The sequence below is a fragment of the Scyliorhinus canicula genome, chromosome 16 (genome assembly GCF_902713615.1).
Source record: "Scyliorhinus canicula chromosome 16, sScyCan1.1, whole genome shotgun sequence".
Taxonomy (NCBI): domain Eukaryota; kingdom Metazoa; phylum Chordata; class Chondrichthyes; order Carcharhiniformes; family Scyliorhinidae; genus Scyliorhinus; species Scyliorhinus canicula.
The window spans coordinates 112,571,661-112,592,573 of record NC_052161.1 but is presented as its reverse complement, the minus strand read 5'-3'; the positions used below and the strand labels follow the sequence as shown (position 1 = coordinate 112,592,573).

General features: G+C 45.6%; 1 protein-coding gene across 1 annotated transcript in view; it reads right to left on the bottom strand.

Annotated features, from left to right (window-relative positions):
- Nucleotides 1-20,913, bottom strand: part of vps13d (vacuolar protein sorting 13 homolog D) — a 302,778-nt gene that overhangs the window by 80,865 nt on the left and 201,000 nt on the right. The window contains 6 exon segments of the mRNA XM_038821608.1: nt 2,376-2,543; nt 4,604-4,738; nt 6,028-6,176; nt 16,453-16,549; nt 18,836-18,991; nt 20,027-20,176. Coding sequence (XP_038677536.1) covers nt 2,376-2,543; nt 4,604-4,738; nt 6,028-6,176; nt 16,453-16,549; nt 18,836-18,991; nt 20,027-20,176 — 855 coding nt within the window.

The window sequence follows — 20,913 nt, the reverse complement described above, 5'->3', positions numbered from 1 at the left end:
GGTTACGGGGATAGGGTGGAGGCAGAAGCGTAAGTAGTGTCCTCTTTCCAATGGCTGGTGCAGACTCGATGGGCCAAATGGCCTCCTTCTGCTCTATAAAATCTATGAAACTCTCTTTGTTTACAACTCTTACACTTGTCAACCAAAACTGAAACTCTAGCAATCGCGCCCGAGTATTAATTCAGAATAATTTCAAAACCAGGTGGGTCTCCTCCATGCCCAATCCCTGATACTTACTCCTCCTGCATGAAGCTCTGCACCTGGAGTGCTTATCCATTTTCTTACTCACTGAATTGGTGGACAATATGGTGTCATTTTCGACATACATGTTCATTCTCCAGTTATAATCCGAGGACATGACATGATTACTTAAAAAAAAATCTTAGTTAAGATAATTTAATGTGGCCAATCCACCTACTCTGTGGGTTGTGGGAGCGAGACTCTCGCAGACACAGGGAGAATGTGCAAACTCCTCACGGACAGTAACCCGAGGTCCGTCCTCGGCGCCATGAGGCAGCAATGCTAACTATTGCGCCACCATGCCGCCCCACAAGGCTACTTTAAACTGTGACTGAGAACTGTCCATAATGAAAGAATATTGGGCTTTTGTTTTAAAAGCTGGAAAAGTGTCGTACTTCTATTTAAATAGCAACAATGGCCTGTCAACCCCCTACCCCAAATTAAGGTGGTGTGACTTATATGATGGCATTTATAGTAATTATGAAATAGAAAAGTCAACTAGAGGAGGAAATAATTTACTTGCAAAAATAAAAGATAATTCTTAATTATAACTTACTGCTCTTCGCACAGGGTCCCACCCTTTTGGCTTTCTAGATTCAGCCAACAGCCACTCACTTACTGTCAGCAAAAACAAAGTATTTGCTGCTGCAGATCTGTTTGGAGAACAAATGCACCTTTCCAACAGGAGGCTGAAATACTTCCACACCAGTTTCATTCAGTCCTGTTTTTCCCCAGTTTCAGGGTGTTAACACTTGCACCATGAACCTGTCTTTTCTCATTACAGATGTTGACCTGCTGTGCTTTTCCAGCATTGCACATATCCATAAACGTTGCAGTGCTTTGCGGGTTGATATTTGCAAACACGGTCAGAAATGCAAATGAGAGGGCAGCATGGTGGCTCAGTGGATAGCACTGCTGCCTCACAGCGCTGAGGTCCCAGGTTCGATCCCGGCTCTGGAACACTGTCCGTGTGGAGTTTGCACCCTGAAACCCGTGTTTGCGTGGGTTTCGCCCCCACAACCCAAAGATGTGCAGGTTAGGTGCATTGACCACGCTAAATTGTCCCTTAATTGGAAAAAATTAATTGGGTATTCTAAATTTATTTTAAAAAAAGAAATGCAAATGAGAGTTAATTGTCAGAAAATTGGAATTTTTACAAACTGGATACACTCACCTGTGCTGCTGACTGCTTTGAAATATGTTCCCACTGAAAAGACCTGTGTTAGGAATCACGTCTGACACAATTTACTGCGTCAGTCACTAGAGTTATTTGTGCATTGATGGGCGTATGCAATTTTTTTAAACGGCCATTTAGTCAATAGAGTTTAGCACTGTGCCAATACGCTTTGTGTGATACTTTTAATATATCATTTCCCATTCGCCACTGACAAGACTTGTAATCACTCCAGTGTTGCCCAGCAAAAAGTGTTCGCATCAAGCACAATTTACCACTGGAAAGGCAAATTCTACAATTGCTGGGCGTTTTTGGTGTTCAGAAAAAAAGTGAACTTGCATTTATTTATTTATTTTTAAAATTCCAATTAAGGGGCAATTTAGTGTGGCCAATGCATATCCTTGGGTTGTGGGGATGAGACCTACATGAGAATGTGTAAACTCCACAAGGACAGTGACCCGGGGCCGCGACCGAACCTGGGTCCTCGACGCTATAAGGCAGCAGTGCTAACCACTGCGCCGCCCTCAAACTTGCATTTATAAAGCGCCTTTCACAATCTCAGGATGTCTTAGAGCTCTTTCTCAGCTACCATCTTATTTTTGATGTACAGCCCCAATTGCAATGTTAAGTGAATTTAACATAAACATTTGTAATATCCAGCATGGGGTGGTTTCAAAACCTGAGGAAAATAAAGCATCCAGTGTGACTGTGAATTTTATATACACATCATTACATCTTATTGATAACTCACTGCAATTTCCTACTTCAATGTTTTCAAAACCAGAGCATCAACATATAACAGGCTAAAACAGACTTCACTTAGAAACACTGATCATATGCTCAAAGTTTCTGATTTAAAAGAAGAAATTCTCAGTCCGTAGATGGACATAATTCTATGCACATTAATGTTAGCATCATGAATAAAACACAAATCAACTTGATCTATGTTTGTGTGGTGTACCTTAGCAGCTGAATTGGAGACACCATGCGTGACATTTCGTATTAGGCCTCCAACGTTTCCATATTTGATCAGTCCTGAAACGCCCTCCGATACATCGTTCAACAGTCCCATGGGATTACCCAAAAAGTCCACCGAGCCCAGGATTCGAGTCGCCTGACTCATCAACTCCTGATAATAAAGACACATTTTACTGGCTGTGAAACTGTGCTCTTTTAATATTCACTCTCAGGTTTTGGCATTACATTATGGACCTTCCTTGCGATGTTATGCACCTGAGTGGCTGTCAAGGCTGCTACAAAGGACAGATAAGAGTCAATCACATTGGTGTGGAACTGGGTATCTGACAGAAGCCAGACTGGGTAAGTTGGCTTTCTTATAGGGCATTTTATGACAATTCAATGGTCACTTTTTATTAATACCGGCTTGTTAGTTCCAGATTTTTCTTTAAACAGCAATTCATACTCTCAAACTACCATGGTAGGATTTGAACTCCCAGTTCTCTGGGTTACCAGTTTAGTAACGATACCACTATATTACGATACTGATTCAATTGAAAGAAGTGATCATACAGAGCTTTGACTTGATAAACAATTCAGATCAGAGGCCCAATGGAGAAAATCAAGATAAACGATGTAGGTACTTTTGAAACTAGATTCTTCCCAGATCTTTTCTCTTTAATAGTAATTTTGAAGTTCCCTTCACCACATATAACCTAATTCCCTGAAGGCACTGACTCATGCTAGGTTTACATCCATCATCATCAGCAGGCCTCCTGTACCCCACCCAAGAACACATTCAATGTGTATAAACACAGAAACTGATCAGCAACAGGCTTACTGGGATGTGGGGAGGGATGGGGAATCATTTTGCTTCAAAATAAGTGGATCAATTTCAAGATCAATCCTGAGCTTAAAATGGTCAAATATAGTGCCCTGACCATTATCTTAGCTGGGAGTAGTTAAATTATCACAAAGACGGAATTGAATCGCTGACATGCCTTTAAGACGATTACAGTCTGTATGATTCAACATCATATTATGCAGTGCCTTTATCCTCTGAACCATGACAGAAGTCACCGATCTGGACAACTCAGATCAGACTACACTTATATCATGAACAAATATTACAGAGGCAGCACAGTGGCGCAGGTCAGCACTGCTGCCTCACAGTGCTGAGGACCCGGGTTCGATCCTGGCCCGGGTCACTCTCCGTGTGGAGTTTTCACATTCTCCTCGTGTTTGTGCAGATGAGGGAGGAGTGGTTACAATTACAGTAATGAATACACATGGGATAATGATGTGTTGTACGATTAACAGACAGGGCATTGCTTTAGGCTGCACAAAGAACTCAATTTATTGCAAATTAATATTGACTGTTGGGAGTCAGCAATGTCACCAACTAATGATGATGATTCATGCACATTGAATGTGCCACTTGCAAATGTTTAAAGTTGCAAAATCTATGTTCCTTTAACAGATGATTTAGTACGTACACCACCCTGTCTGGTATTGAGCCATGCAGATTTGAAATGTCCTAGAATCAACCCATGACCCCTGTTAAGTTAGCTGATGTGAACAAGGGTGTCACAACTGGTAGCTTTCCTTTTTATAGGTAGTGGGATGAGAATCAGCCAGAGTTCCCACTGTATTTGCAATGTACACACAAAATTGGATGTTGAGCAAAGGCAGTACTGGATTCAGCTTGGCTGCTCTTAGAGGAATTCAAGAGCCTGTCGTTACTTAAGGTCCAGGTTCACACATGAAGAATGACAAGATTATAAAGTAAGGGTTTGCCTACGAGACTCTCTTTGTGGTCGAACAACATAACTCTAACTCCAAGACAGGAAGTAAGAATCCAATATTGTGCAAAATAAAACAAAAGTAACTAAGAAATGATGCCTGGGTTGCCCTAAACACTCGAGGCATGGTGGTACAGAAGTAAGTGCTGGCAGAAGTAAGACCATTTGATATAGTTTTACAGTCTGCACAAACTAAAAACATAATAGCAGTAGGCCATCCAGCTCTTTCCTGCTCCGTCATTCAATCATTGCTTTAACTGACAACTCTGGGCAGTACTCTCATCACCTGCATCACTGCTTAGGCTGATAAACTTTATTCTTAGAGGGAATCAACACTTCCCACCTGGGACACATTCACACACTGGAAAATAGGAATTTTGTTGTCTTTGACCAACAACGCAAGATCTGACCTGGTCGCTCTAATCCTCACCTCCTTAAAGTGCTTGAGAATGTCATTGATGATAAATTCCTGCGTCTCGTACGGGTGCACTCTGGTGTATGGATCCAAGTGAATAACTGCATCTTCAAACCGGATCAACCGGATTCCCAGAATGCCCTTCAAAGCCTACAACAACAAAAACACATCAAATTGATACTTGCATGTCAGCAGCAAAAGACCGGAGTCTGGGAGTTCACAGGGGACACTGGTTGGAATGTTATGTTACAGGCAGCGCAAAGCTTCAGGCTACTGTAAGAAATTAACCTGTCATTCTTATTTTATTTACTGACAACTGGCATTGACAGCCAGTTGGGAGTGAGACATGTCACAAGATTAGGATGATTCACATAGTTTGCAAAGGCCAAAAGTCTGAATGTCGTGATAAGGACCTAAAAAAAGTGACAGGAACAAGAAAAGCTCATTCAACAGCATGGGTTAATTTCTCTCGTACTCCAACCCTCCTATCTAACCATAATTGAATAACCTGTTATTTTAATTATTTTTTTCTCGCTTGGGGGTTTATTCCAAACATATCCCTGAATCTCTTTCTGATATTGGTCTTGGTGACCTTAAACAATTTCCATGTGGCCTTTTGGTAGGTTGCAAAGGTCCTGGGTGAAAATGCATCCACACATCCTTTGAGAGAGGGGTCCACATTGTGAGGACCATAGGAAAATCGTAGTTTATCCTGCAGACTATTTGTGTGCTAGTGTGGGCTTTGGGAGCCCAAACAAAATCTCCGTAGAAAGTTTCCGACCACTGAAATGAAAAAATGAAATAGGGAAAGCCTGTTGAAAAGTCTGGAACATTCTGAAAAGAGGTAGGGAGAGGGCCAAAAAGATAGGGAAGGGTGAAAGATGTGGAAAGGGAATGGTGAAAAGGAAAAGGTGAAAAAGAGGGAAGGGAGCAATGCCATAGGTTTTTCATGCTCTGGTACTTTATATGCGCTCAGTTATATATAAATTTCATTGAGAAATAACCAGTATTGGAGCCAGAAAAAGGCAACTCTAAAGAATTATAATACAAAGCATCCAATACAAGGAAAACACATAAATGTATACTACCCAAGCCAAGTTACAGGCTTAAATGAAAAAATATGTATAATTAACTACACACTGTCTCCAAACTAAGCTGTAAGTGAATTGGTTGAATTTGGCATTACTATCTGAAGTTGCTGCTCTTTTGCAAAAGATACAGCAGAAGGATAAGTCACTGGGGTTCACAAATCATGTACAATAGTGGCTGTATTTCAGCCAGCTCTTATGTACCATGTGTTGCTTCATTTATTGTTTAGCATTAGTAATAAGCTTATCAAACCCATTACTGTGGTCAGCATTATGGAATCCTCTGGCCATCACCAACTTTAAAAAACATTTTGTGTTAAGATGTATGCAGCGGGGCCTGAAGAAACTCACCTTGAGCTCAACAGGTAATTTGCTGGAAGTAAACACGCTCATCTTGATTTGCGGCATGCTGAGCTTGAGATTTTCAAAATAGTAGCGTTTTGCTGTCCCACCTTGCTCACTGTTCTGTTCAGGGGCATTTTCATCTGGTTTTTCTACATCTGTGGGCGAAAGGAGGAGATAAAGTGACAGGCAGCTTAAACTAATAGGCTCTTGTCAACCCTTCATATCAGAGGAATGAACTGCTCCTTTCGTAATAAATGCAATTCAATAGGTGGCTTATGGGGCTGTTTGCTCTACAGACAGCCAGAGTTAAAAATGCTTATCAACCATATGCCGTACTCAATTATAATCTTCACTGCTCATCGGTAATGTGATGATGACAGGTGTATTAATCTGATATTAAACAATCATTAAATAATACTGATAGTAATTTCAATCAAACGTAAACTTTACACACTTAGCAATTCATTAATGGCATCTTTAGAGGATCAGAGAGGGGTTAATCTACTGTTAAAAAAAAATATTTTTAGCTCTGTAGAATTCACCACTACCTAGAGTAATAGATTCTCACAACCTTTTTCAAGAGCTCATTTGCTGTGCAGTCATGTGATGTGCTTAAACGTTAATGGTGGTCAAACAGGGATGTGGAGGGAAGACCCATCTCCAAGGCTACACAAGGGAATCCTAACCCAGCAAATTCCTTTGCAACTGCGCCAACGAACATGCTATAATTGGACTTCCGGTTGTGGCTATGCGGAGCTAAGCCGCACGTTCGGCAGCTCCCGCTACTTAAGGACTTTTGGGCCGATTTGAGGGCCCCAAACGGCGCTGTTTCGACGGATCCCGGTGGGGGAAGGTGTCTAGCGGAGCATTCCCCATAATTTATGGTGCTCACCCGGAGTGGGGCAAAGGAAAAAACTGCAGCAGCTCCCCAAGAAAAGCGGGGAAGAAGGACAAAATGGCGGCCGGCGGAACACCCGAGGACTGGTGGAAGTGGGCGCAGGAGCAGCAGGCCTCTCTTCTGCGCTGTTTTGCGGGGCTGAAGGCTGAGCTGCTGGACTCCCTGAATGCAACTACCAACAAGCTGCTTGGGACCCAGGCGGCATCCATTCGGGAGTTGCAGCAGCAGGCCGCTGAGAGGGAGGAGGAGGCCGTGGTCCTCGTGGGGAAAGTGGAGTTGCACGAGGCACTTCACAAAAAGTGGCAAGACCGCTTGGAGGAGCTGGACGTTCGCACGAGGCGTAAGTATTTGAGGATCCTGGGCCTGGCGGAGGGGCCAGATCTCCCGGCGTATGTGACCACGATGTTGAGTTCGTTGATGGGGGCGGGGTCCTTCCATTTGCCCCTGGAGCTAGAGGGAGCTCACAGAGTGCTGGCCAGGAGGCCTAAGGCAAATGAGCCCCCGAGGGCGGTGCTGGTGCGGTTCCATCGATTCAGCGACCGGGAGTGTGTGCTGCGCTGGGCCAAGAAAGAGAGGAGCAGCAAGTGGGAGAATTCGGTAGTGAGAATCTACCAGGACTGGGGTGCGGAGGTGGCTAAGCGGCGGGCCGGGTTCAACCGGACGAAGGCGGTGCTGCATGCCAAGCAGGTCTGATTTGGAATGCTGCAGCCTGCGCGCCTGTGGGTGACATACAAGGACCGGCACCACTACTTCGAGTCCCCGGAGGAGGCGTGGGCCTTTGTACAGGCGGAGAAGCTGGACTCGAACTAGGGCCTGGGGCACACTATGGCCGTTGCTGTTTTCGCTGTTGCTGTTCTTTAACTTTGACATGTGTGTTTTTTATGCTGGTTTCCTTTTTGCTCTGTTTCCGGGTGGGTCTGTCTGTTGGGTATGGGTGCGGGGTATGTGGGGAATGTTGGGGGTTTGTATTTTATATGTTCACTTCTGTACGGGGCTGGGGTGAAACTGGATTTTGGGGAGCTGTGTCAGAAGGGTGGGGTGTGGCAGTGTGAAAGCGCGGGCTTTCCTCTGGTTTCCCGCGCCGTGGGGCAGGGGGGGAAGGAGCTGGCAGTGGGGGCATGGCCTCTACTGGTTTTCTTTCCCGCGCTGAAGCGGTGCCAAGGAGGTGTGGCAAGAGGGGGATGACCCCATGCCGGGAGGGGATGGGTTTTAGCGGGTCCTGCCAGGGTCAGCAGAAGTCAGCTGACTCACGGAAGTACCATGGAGGGTGCGTCGTGGCTAGGGTTCCTAGCCTGGGGGGGGGGGGGGGGGGAAGAGGAGATACCGGGTTGCTGCTGGAATGGCCAGGAAGGAGCTGGTGTGGGCCGGGTGTGTAGAGGAGAGGCGTTATCGCCATGGGGAACGGGTCGGGCGGGGCAAGTTGGCCTGGGACGAGCTGTCGATAAGCTACGGCTAGCCGGCGGGGGAGGGGGGCGGGTTGCCCTCTGATCCGGCTGATTACCTGGAACGTGAGGGGGCTGAATGGGCCAGTTAAGAGAACTAGGGTATTTTCTCATCTGAAGGGGTTGAAGGCGGACGTGGCTATGCTCCAGGAGACTCACTTGAAGGTGGCGGACCAGGTTCGTCTGAGGAAGGGGTGGGTGGGGCAGGTTTTTCACTCAGGATTGGACGCGAAGAACCGGGGGTGGCGATTCTGGTGGGGAAGAGGGTGGCGTTCGAGGCGGCTGAGGTGGTGTCGGACAAGGAGGGCAGATATATTATGGTGAAGGGTAGGCTGCAGGGAGAGAAGGTGGTGCTGGTTAATGTATATGTCCTGAATTGGGATGATGCTGGCTTCATGAGGCGCTTGTTGGGCTGCATTCCGGACCTGGAGGCAGGGGGCCTGATCATGGGGGGAGACTTTAACACAGTGCTGGATCCCCCACTGGACCGGTCCAGTTCAAGGATGGGTAGGAGACCAGCGGCGGCCAAAGTACTGAGGGGATTCATGGACTAGATGGGAGGGGTGGATCCCTGGAGGTTTGGGAGACCGAGAGCACGGGAGTATTCCTTTTTCTCTCATGTCCATAGGGTTTATTCCCGAATAGATTTTTTCATCCTGAGCAGGGGATTGATCCCGAGGGTGCAGGATGCCGAGTATTCAGCCATAGCGATTTCAGACCATGCTCCGCACTGGGTTGATCTGGAGATGGGGGAGGTGCGGGACCAGCGCCCGCTCTGGCGCCTGGATGTGGGGATGCTGGCTGATGAGGAGGTGTGTAGGAGGGTCCGGAGAAGTATTGAGGGGTATCTTGATACCAATGACACGGGGGAGGTCCGGGTGGGGATGGTCTGGGAGGCTCTGAAAGCAGTGATCCGGGGGGGAGCTAATCTCCATCCGGGCCCATAGGGAAAGGAGAGGAAGGAGAGGGAGAGACTGGTGGGGGAGCTCCTGGATATGGACAAGAGATACGCGGAGGCACCGGAGGAGGGGTTGCTGGGGGAACGGCGTAGTCTGCAGGCCAAATTTGACTTGTTGACCACCAGAAAGGCGGAGACACAGTGGAGGAGGGCGCAGGGCGCGGTATACGAGTATGGGGAGAAGGCGAGCAGGATGTTGGCGCATCAGCTCCGTAGGCGAGATGCGGCTAGGGAAATTGGTGGAGTGACGGATGGGGGTGGGAATGTAGTGCAGAAGGGGACAGAAGTAAATGGGGTCTTTAGGGACTTCTACGAGGAACTGTACCGGTCAGAACCTCCGATGGGGAGAGGGGGGATGGAGAGCTTCATGAACAGGCTATGTTTCCCGAGGGTTCAAGAGGAGCTGGTAGAGGGGCTGGGGGCGCCGATAGAGTTGGAGGAGCTAGTCAGGGGGATTGGACAAATGCAGTCAGGTAAGGCGCCGGGGCCGGACGGGTTCCTGGTGGAATTTTATAAAAAGTATGCGGATCTGGTGGGCCCCTGTTGGTGCGAGCCTACAATGAGGCATGGGCGGAGGGGGCTTTGCCCCCGACGATGTCGCGGGCACTGATCTCTCTGATCCTAAAGCGGGATAAGGACCCCTTGCAGTGTGGATCATATAGGCCTATCTCGCTCCTCAATGTTGACGGCAAGTTGCTGGCGAAGATCCTGGCCACCAGGATAGAGGATTGTGTGCCAGGGGTGAAACACGAAGATCAGACAGGATTTGTCAAGGGACGGCAGCTCAACACGCATGTGCGGAGACTGCTAAATGTTATCATGATGCCGGCAGTGGAGGGGGAGGCGGAGATAGTGGTGGCGCTGGATGCAGAGAAAGCGTTTGATAGAGTTGAGTGGGGGTACCTGTGGGAGGTGTTGGAGCGGTTCGGATTTGGGGAGGGATTCATCAAATGGGTGAGGCTGCTCTACGCGGCTCCGATGGCGAGTGTAGTTACAAATGGAAGGAGATCGGAGTACTTTAGGCTCTACCGTGGGACCAGGCAGGGATGCCCCCTGTCCCCCTTGCTCTTTGCACTGGCAATTGAACCTCTGGCTATGGCGTTGAGGGAGTCAGGGAGATGGAGGGGTCTGGTGCGGGGTGGGGAGGAACATCGGGTATCGCTGTATGCGGACGACCTGCTGTTGTATGTGGCGGACCCAGAAGGGGGAATGCCGGGGGTGATGGATCTGTTAGCGGAATTTGGGGGCTTCTCGGGCTATAAGTTAAATTTAGGCAAGAGCGAGGTATTTGTAGTACACCCGGGAGATCAGGAGGGGGGAATTGGGAGGCTCCCGTTTAAGAGGGCAGTGAAGAGTTTCAGATATCTGGGGGTGCAGGTGGCCAGGAGTTGGGGGACTCTCCATAAGCTCAATTTTACCAGGCTGGTGGAGCAGATGGAGGAGGAATTTAAAAGGTGGGACATGGTGCCGCTGTCGTTGGCGGGTAGGGTGCAGTCCGTCAAAATGACGGTTCTCCCGAGGTTCTTGTTCCTCTTCCAGTGTTTGCCCATCTTTATCCCTAGGGCCTTTTTTAGAAGGGTGACCAGCAGCATCATGAGCTTTGTTTGGGCGCACGGGACCCCGAGGGTGAAGAGGGTCTTCTTGGAGCGGGGTAGAGATTGGGGGGGGGGGGGGGGGGGGGGGCTGGCGTTACCCAATCTCTTGGGGTACTGCTAGGCGGCCAATGTGTCGATGGTGCGCAAGTGGGTGATGGAGGGGAGGGGGCAGCATGGAAACGGATGGAGAGGGCGTCCTGTGGAGATACAAGCCTGGGGGCCCTGGTAACGGCGCCGTGGCCACTCCCTCCTACGAGGTATACCACGAGTCCGGTAGTGGCGGCTACCCTCAAGATTTGGGGGCAGTGGAGGCGACATAGGGGAGAAGTGGGGGGCTCGATGGAGGCTCCGTTAAGGGGGAACCATAGGTTCGTCCCAGGGAACATTGATGGGGGATTTCAGGGTTGGCACAGAGCGGGCATCAGACAGCTGAGGGACCTGTTTATTGATGGGAGGTTTGCGTGCCTGGGGGAGTTGGAGGAGAAATTTGGGCTCCCCCCGGGAACATGTTCAGGTATCTGCAGGTAAAGGCATTTGCTAGACGGCAGGTGGAGGGATTCTCTTCGCTTCCCGCGAGGGGGGTGAGTGACAGGGTGCTTTTGGGGGTCTGGTCGGAGAGGGGAAGATATCTGATATCTACAAGGTTATGCAGGAGGTGGAGGAGGCGTCAGTAGAGGAGCTGAAAACTAAGTGGGAGGGGAAACAGATCGAGGACGGGACATGGGCTGATGCCCTGGAGAGGGTTAATTCTTCCTCCTCGTGTGCGCGGCTTAGCCTCATCCAATTCAAGGTTCTGCACCGGGCCCACATGACTGGGACGAGGATGAGTAGATTCTTTGGGGGTGAAGACAGGTGTGTCAGGTGCTCGGGGAGTCCAGCGAACCATGCCCATATGTTCTGGGCATGCCCGGCACTGGAGGAGTTCTGGAAGGGGGTGGCGAGGACGGTGTCAAGGGTGGTGGGATCCAGGGTCAAGCCAGGATGGGGACTCGCGATTTTTGGGGTTGGGGTGGAGCCGGGAGTGCAGGAGGCAAAAGAGGCCGATGTGCTGGCCTTTGCGTCCCTAGTAGCCCGGCGAAGGATTTTGCTACAATGGAAGGATGCGAGGCCCCCAAGCGTGGAGACCTGGATCAATGACATGGCGGGTTTTATTAAGCTAGAGAAGGTCAAATTCGCCCTGAGAGGATCGGTACAAGGGTTCTTTAGGCGGTGGCAATCTTTCCTCGACTTTCTGGCTCAACGATAGGGTACTGGGACAGTAGCAGCAGCAACCCGTGGGGGGGGGGGGGGGGGAGGGGGGGGAGGGGGGGGGAGACGATGACTATGTTTGTTTATTTAATTTAATTTATTTTTAAGTTCTCTTGTTGGGGTTGGGGGGGATGTGATACATGCGTTGATACGGTCTGGGGGGTGTTACAGTTGTTATGGGTTATTTTGTTGCATTTCATTGTTTGTTGCTATATTTTATATTTTCTGTAAAAAATTCCAATAAAAATTATTTAATAAAAAAAACAACATGCTATAATTGAGGAAAATTATGCATAGATTTCAGTTTAATGCAGAATTTTAAACGGCACATGCACTTCGTTAAATTTCTGTGGGTCTAAAGTTAGATGATTCCCCAATTCCAGTAACAGATTAAAGGTCTTCCCTATCAGGCATACAGTTACATAAATTTACCATGGAATTTGTAACTAATTAGATCATACTTTTTTCAATTTGTCATTGGAAACATTAAATACCCTGATCCTTCCTTCCAGCTGAACATCAATGAAGCGAGGTATGCTAGCAGTTAGTATCAATAGTGAGTGCCACTGAGAATTAAAATTGAATGAAACTACCTCACAAAAGAGTGTGGATTATAATGATATATGCATCCTAGAGGGATTGAGGCTGCAAATTAACCACAAGATCCAGGAAAAAAACGACAGGACTCTTTTGAACTCCTCAAATAGGTTTCAGCCAACCCATTGCTGCATTTTTATTAATATGAATAATCCAAGCCCCTCAGTTAGTTTCTGGCCTGTAACTCACTTCAAATAGTCACTATTTCATACAACAGGAGGGTCCAGGTTTTTAACATTTATGGGGTATATAGGTACATATCAGAGAGCTCCATAGATCACATTTAAAGCTTGAATCCTTGCTCCTTCAGTTTGCATTTATCTCAAGCTATTAATATGAACATATTATAGTGTTCTAATATAGAATTTAACCACCAATGGAGCAACAACCCCCCCTAAAATGGTTATTTCCAGACCTCCAAGAAATACCAATAGGACAAACTAGCAAGTAGACGTAAGCATACATGGACTCGGACTCAAAATTCAGGTCCGAAATGGCCCTGCTCTAGCCAACTCCACTGCATCATAGAAAACTCTCCACTGGAGATAGTGACTGACAGAAAATGCACAAAAGTCTTACCACACACCAGAAGGTCATAATAGTGTAGAAATATATGAATGATTCAATGTTTTCTAACGAAGAAAGTAATTCAATAAAAAAGTCCTTGAACAGCTTTGCTAATGGTTCAGTAAGTGAGGCTCTAGGGTTGATGTTGTTGAGTTAGTTGACACAGCCTCCCTGAGCTCATAAGGGAAAAAAGGAAAAATGAACCTCTGATCACCACTCAGAAATCTTGCTGAAAATCTACATGGGCTCAATTGGTGATACCTCTGGAAATCTCTTACCACTCAGCTTGTTGGCATCAATTCAAAAGCCCTTGGGTTTCAGGCCAGGCTGTAGAAACGTTACTCTATGATGCATACATTTCAATGTTAGGTAAATGCAAATTAAATCACCTTGTGGAATGACAGTGATTTAATTTGGCGTAATGAGATTTTGTAAAAGAGATGTGCACTGCAATCAGTGTTCTTAGATATCTGGTAAAACTGGATTGTACAAATAATTAAAATCACCAATCCCAAAAGCCAGGAAAGGTAAATAAAGGGTTAGCTGTACAATTAGCAGCCTAAACTATTGAACTCTTCAGGGAGGCTGCAGTCCTCTGCACTCCCCACGTGCACATTCAAGTTGAGTTAATTAAAGCTTCTACATCAACAAATTTCTTGTTGAATTTGAAACATTACTAAACAATGAATAAATATATTTACAAAGAAATTGGGTAATACATTGACCTGACTTAAGAGTACTATTTCCCCCTACCTCTGGGATAAGAGTTCAAATGCAACCTGAGTGACTGAATGACATCCCTGGTTCTTGCCTGCAGTAATTCCCAAGGCAAAATAAACTGGGATTAGCTCAGTGCAGCTCCATGTGTGTGTGTGTGTGTGTGTGTGTGTGTGTGTGTGATTACGCTTTAAATTAACCCTAAATGAACATTACAAGACAATTACAAAAGGGCAAAAAGAATGGCTGATGTGGGGAAACAAATTAACACTAATGCTTAAGGGATGAATGTTGTTCCTTGGTATTTGGGACACAGCATAGAAAAAAAAAACAAATTACATACCAGGCTTGAAAATATTAAGTGGAACATTCAGCAAGAAAGGCTAATTTTCTCTCAATTTTTTGGTAACAGCATTGAGGTGCCACAATGACATTTTCTATATGGTTTAAAACAGGTTAAGTTAAACAAAATATGAGTCCATTTTTTCCTCTTTTTTGGTACTTGAGCACAAAAACGCAAGATTGATGCTCTGGTGCAGCACTGAGGGAGTGCTATCAGAGGTACCACCTTTGAGAAGTTAAATCAAGGCCCTATCTTCTTACTTGGATGTAAATGATCCCATGACACCATTTTGAAGTGGAACAGGGGTGTTATCCCTGGCCCCATTTAGAATACTGAGAGCAATTTTGGGCCCCATACCTCAGGAAGGACATACTGGCACTGGAGCGGGTCCAGCGGAGATTCACACGGATGATCCCAGGAATGGTAGGCCTAACATACGATGAACGTCTGAGGATCGTGGGATTATATTCATTGGAGTTTAGGAGGTTGAGGGGAGATCTAATAGAAACGTACAAGATAATGAATGGCTTGGATAGGATGGACGTAGGGAAGTTGTTTCCATTAGCAGGGGAGACTAGGACGCGGGGGCACAGCCTTAGAATAAAAGGGAGTCACTTTAGAACAGAGATGAGGAGAAATTTCTTCAGCCAGAGAGTGGTAGGTCTGTGGAATTCATTGCCACAGAGGGCGGTGGAGGCCGGGACATTGAGTGTCTTTAAGACAGAAATTGATAAATTCTTGATTTCTCGAGGAATTAAGGGCTATGGGGAGAGAGCGGGTAAATGGAGTTGAAATCAACCATGATTGAATGGTGGAGTGGACTCGATGGGCCGAATGGCCTTACTTCCACTCCTATGTCTTATGGTCTTATGATCCTGGCCAATATTCATTGCACAATCAACATCACAAAATTAAATTATCTGTTGCTGTTTGTGGGAGCTCAGTCACGCAAATTGGCAGTCGCATTTCATACAGTATAACAGTGGCCAAGCTTAAAAAGTACTTAATTGACTGTAATTTTAAAAAAAAATTTTTTAATTTTTTTTTAAAGAGAGTACCCAATTCTTTTTTTTCCAAATTAAGGGGCAATTTAACATGTCCAATCCACCTACCCTGCACATCTTTGTGTTGTGGGGGTGAAACCCATGCAGACACGGGGAGTGACCCGGGGCCGGGATCGAACCTGGGTCCTCAGCGCTGTAGGCAACAGTGCTTAATTGACTGTAATACAACTATTGGGACGTCCAATAGATGTGAAAGGTTCTATTTCAATGCAGGTTTCTCCTTTTTCTTTTAGCCAAGAAAAGGCAAGTGGTAGTGGGTGAGCAACAATTCCATTGTTTTTTAGCTTATTCAGCAGTATTCATTGTAGAAGCTGTACATAAGGCAAATACGCTTTCAATTGCTGAGCTACTTTTAAATTCATCATCTAAATTGTTCGAACCACAACATGATATCCAATACCTCGCCAGTACTTTAGCCTTCTGTAATGCAACTCAAAACTCTTTCTAGATGTGACCCAAATGTGGAGGGTTAAAACCTATAACAGTACGGTTGTGTATTTTTAACAGTTCAAGCAGAAAATTTCAGACACCTACCATTGTTCTTCACTAAAATCCTTGAGGCAACATTGAACTCTCCTTCCACTTTCCCCTCTCGCCATAAGAGAGGTGTCCTATGAATACAGATGGCACTACAGGGTGCTACTTTTACAGAAATCAAAAATAGAACAAAAACAAGCCTGCTTTCAAATACTTGTGTAGGTTTAAAGGCTACTGTTACTGGAAAACACCGCTATTGACTCCTTTATCCAAGGGTGCACCATCCCATTATCTCTCCTGGACTCCCCAAGAGGTGGGCCAGATAAAATGGAGAATTCAGTGCTGGTAAACAGTGCTTATGCAGTCATGATAACTTTTAGCAAACACATCAGTATTATCAACATTAATCAACAGGCACCCCTGTGCAGTTTGCAAAACCCAATGTTAACATGCAACGGGGCAATCAGCAACAGCTATTTTACTGGGCACGTGAATAAGATCAGCAACCTGGTTTATATCCTGTACCTTGATCCAACTGCCCCAAGCCAAAGAAATGCAGCAGCTTCAGCAAGAGTTTCTCTTCGATTTGAACTGTTAGTTTCCGCACCGTAATCATAAGATGCTGCAGATTCAGAAATACAGCCAGTCACACAAAATGAGACAACTTAAAATACAATATAACTTATTTGTTTGGCAACATCAAATCAAATCTAACAGGCTTCCGTGATTACCACTTTAGCTTCAGTAACTCTATTTTCAAATATTTTCTCCACTTTTTTTTCTCCTCCCTCTCCAAAAGAAGCCCAACATTATCAGGGGAAGGCGCCATGTACCTAAATTCTTAAGTCTCTGTAATTGGTTACTGGATAGTGACGGAAAGGGAGGGGGAGGGGGCAGAAAATTATGCATTGCGACACTGTCCACTATCTCCAAGAGCCCAGAATTTAGTCATGATTTCTGGTGGTCTATCTTAAAATACCAGGCTTTCACATTAGGTGCTAGGAATCACTGCAATCACTTGATATACTCAAGTCCACAGAGTGTATTCGCATTTATTCTACAGATGCATAGACAAGCAGTATAAACTACAATCAGATAAGTCAGCAGATTTTACATGGGCACAGTAATGGGGGCGAGCAAAATGTTTAATCTCAGGGTTTCATAACACAAGCAGAACTAAAGGCATGGGTTATAGCAGAATGAGAAGTGGTAACATGTTTCAAGTTCTGCAGCTCCAAGTTTGATTCATGGTGAGTTGCATGGTTACATTTGATTTCCAGCTTGCTGGGAGTGGGTTGATTTCAGCCAAGGCAGCAGCTGAAGTGTAAGTGGCCTCATTACTGAAAATTAAGGGGCAGGGGGTGGGAGAATGGGGTGTGTGTGTTTGGAGGGGGGAGGAGAGATCAGCCAAGGTTCATGTTTCATTCCAATACAGTAATCCTGCTGAAAAATGTTGGCATGTCAATATATAGTGAAGGCAGGGCTGAGTTGTGATGCCCTTCAAAGTAAAATTTGCTTGTTGATATTTTATGCCTAGGCTCACTTATTAAGACTGGCCACTTGCGTAAAGTATTGGGGCTGCCAGCACTTGAGAAATTGTGTGCAGCATAATAGTTCCTTTGAGAAGGAGAAGAAATCTGAAGACTTAGGAAATAACATTAAAATAATTACATTAGTGAAACCTAAAGCTCCTTTTACACAATAGTGTTAGCGCCCAAATTAAACTAGCACGGTTGTCATCTGTGAAGCCAATGCCTGCCAATGAAGGAATTTACTAGAATAAAAACCTTGATTTCTGGTTGTTTGACACCAATGCTGCACCAAGAATACAGCCCCGGAATGGCACTTAATCAATGCTCAGACCTGACAACACCAGAAAAATTGAGACTTTGTGATCAAGAAAGAGTGAGGCGGATTGTAGACCCAATTAAACACATGGAACTATGTTCCTTTTTTGGAATGGCTTCCCAGTGGGAATGGGCCTCAATTTAAATGTGTTTGAGTAGGCAGCCTCATCAATGGTGAATAGGGGATATCATTGATTTCACCCTAGTCTCTAAACTCCAGGATGAAGCAACCTTTCAACATTGGGAAATGAGTCTGGATGGTTAACCACATATCCAAGATGGAGGCAACTTCAAATTCCACATAAACAGACGTCATGCTGTGGGCAGATCTTATAGGTTGTGTTTGCCACCTGGTGGCCACAAGAGATGTGCAAAATCAGATTGGTAAAAGCCATTTTTCTCCCCTCAAGGTGTTGGAAGCCCTCCATTATGATTCACATGCAGGATGGCATGTTGGCATGGTATTTAACTATGGTAGTGCTTCACAGTCAAATTTGTTCCTGTTCTCACCTAATATTCACACCCATGAATTTTCTTGCAGCTAACACGGGCTGGTGAGCAAGTGCAGAATGCTAGCTGAACGTTCCTCTACTTAGAGATGCTAAGACCAACTATAGTGCCGCAACTAGCAGGCCAGCTAAGATCAGCTGAGTCTGGGCAACAAACCCAAGGCCTTCTAGTTTTACACTAGATGGTATCTCTACAAACGAGGCAGTTGGGAGTAGAGGTATATTCTGCTTATTGAAAACTATTCACAAAGCAGCTCACTATTGAAGGTAAAATTAGGAGTCATATCCAGTGAAATGAGACAACAGAATATCAGTTTCCATTATAAATGTTTGATTCAGATCTTAATTGTGTTGAAAACCTATTTGAACTCAGATTAAAGGTGTTGGTAGAATTAGATGAAGAGGGATAGGAGGAAGCTCGTGTGGAGCATGGACAAGTTGTGCCCTACGGCTTGTGTCTGTTCTGTAACTCTGTTATTTTACATTTCACCAATTAATATCGAACATATCAGTATTCAAGATACTTAAAACATGGCATTATTGAGCACACACCTTGAAGAGTTCAGTCAGTGCACTCTTGCTGGGGATCTTCATTGCATTGATCTGAACAGCAGGACCTGTATCAATACTATCAATTTCACTTTCAAGGCTGTTGGGAGTCAGTGAGAGTATCACAGGTTGCGTTGTCCCCAAGAGCTGGTTATCAATCTTGTGAAATACAGAAATAAACAAGTTTTAGCAGCATTTAGTATCTAATAATAAAACAACAAGTCAGCCTTTCTCGGTGTATGAGCAAATGTGAATTTCCTGGCGGCATGCGGCACAGTGGTTAGCACTGGGACTGCGGCACTGAGGGCTTGGGTTCAAATCCCGGCCCTGGGTCACTGACCGTGTATAGTTTGCACATTCTCCCCAGGTCTGCGTGGGTTTCACCCCCACAACCCAAAGATGTGCAGTGTAGGTGAATTGGCCATGCTAAATTGCCCGTTAATTGGAAAAAAAATAATTTGGTATTCTAAAATTTTTAAAAAAGTGATTTCCAAAAAAAGCTTTCCTGTACAAATCTAATGGCTCCCCCAGTTCCCTTGTAATGGAGATTTATTGCTATCAGGACCATTTCCCAATCAAACAAATTGCGGTCCATGAATGGTAGAAATAATTCATAGGGATTTCCAAGTAGTCACTCTGTCCTCTCCAATACATCATATTCCGCATCTTAAGGGATCGTTACACTTACTGCAATACATTTCCACAGATGCTGACAACCTCAACAAGTCGAACCTAGCAAATGCTGGCAGTGTGTTTGATCACGGGGGCATTAGAACTGATTCCACAGAGCTAGAACAATTTACAGCACAGATGGACCCCCTGCTGGCTCCTTGTTCGAGTAATCCAAGACTAATCAACATTGTCCCACTCTCTCTCAGACTTCAATGTTTCTCTGCGACTGAACCATAGGAAATTCTCAGCTGCATAGAGGGCTAATCTGCCTCTTGCTGCCCCTCCATTTTGATGGTCCTTTCTCATGCTCCAACCAATTATCTGAACTATTTTCCACTTCCCTGCCTTGATTTCAGCCTGAACCTGGAACTTCCATACTGCAACGAAGAAAGTTTGCAATTCTTTCAACTGCTCTGCTAGCCATACCATTTTAGGATTTGTTTTTGAAATATCCTGGATAGGACTTCAGAATGTCCAACCTTTTGAGAATATGGAAGTGCATTGCTAAAATAATTAAATTACCTGTACATCCTGAATGCTGACCTCCAGCATCTGACAGGTGGCAGTCTGTGTGTAATGAACATCTATCCCTGTTAAAGTGGTAAACACCAATTCCTCAGGGGCTTTGTTCGTCAGCGACAAACCAACTCCTCCATCCAGTTTCACCAAAATCTGCAAATTTACAGCACATTGTAAGTTACAATTTTACATTGGCACAATATTTAATTGCAAAGTACTGTTAATGAAGGCGACTCTCCTTCCACTGATTTAAAAAAAAAATTATTCTCCTCAGGTACTGACTCTTGGGCACAGTTTCTCAGGCGTGACAAAACCTCACCCATGTGTGGCCCTTGACATTGAATGTCAGAAGGCCGGCAGATCATCACAGCCCACCGATTTGCATATCCACTAGATACCTGTGCAGTTTGCAGACTGTTAACAGAAATTAGGGTGGGAAATGGCTGACTTAAAAGACTATGAATTAAACTTGACCGTTCTGTTTTGCATGGCTTGTGTGCAACATCGCACGGAGCATTTATTCACCGAGTCCCAAAGGATCCTGCATGGTGCAATTACAGAACTGCGGGGCGGAACCGGATAGGAAGTGGCTCACACAGATGGCTGGGATGTCAACCAGAAATGGTTTTATCTTCCTTCGCGAGAAAGAAAGGTGTCAGGAAACACAAGCGCCAGGTAATCCATCAAGCTACAGCTGAACTCAGCTACGGGCAGCACGGTAGCATAGTGGTTAGCACAGTTGCTTCACAGCTCCATGGTCCTAGGTTTGATTCCTGGCTTGGGTCACTGTCTGTGCGGAGTCTGCACATTCTCCCCGTGTTTCCTCTGGGTGCTCCGGTTTCCTCCCACAGTCCAAAGATGTGCAGGTTAGGTGGATTGGCCATGCTAAA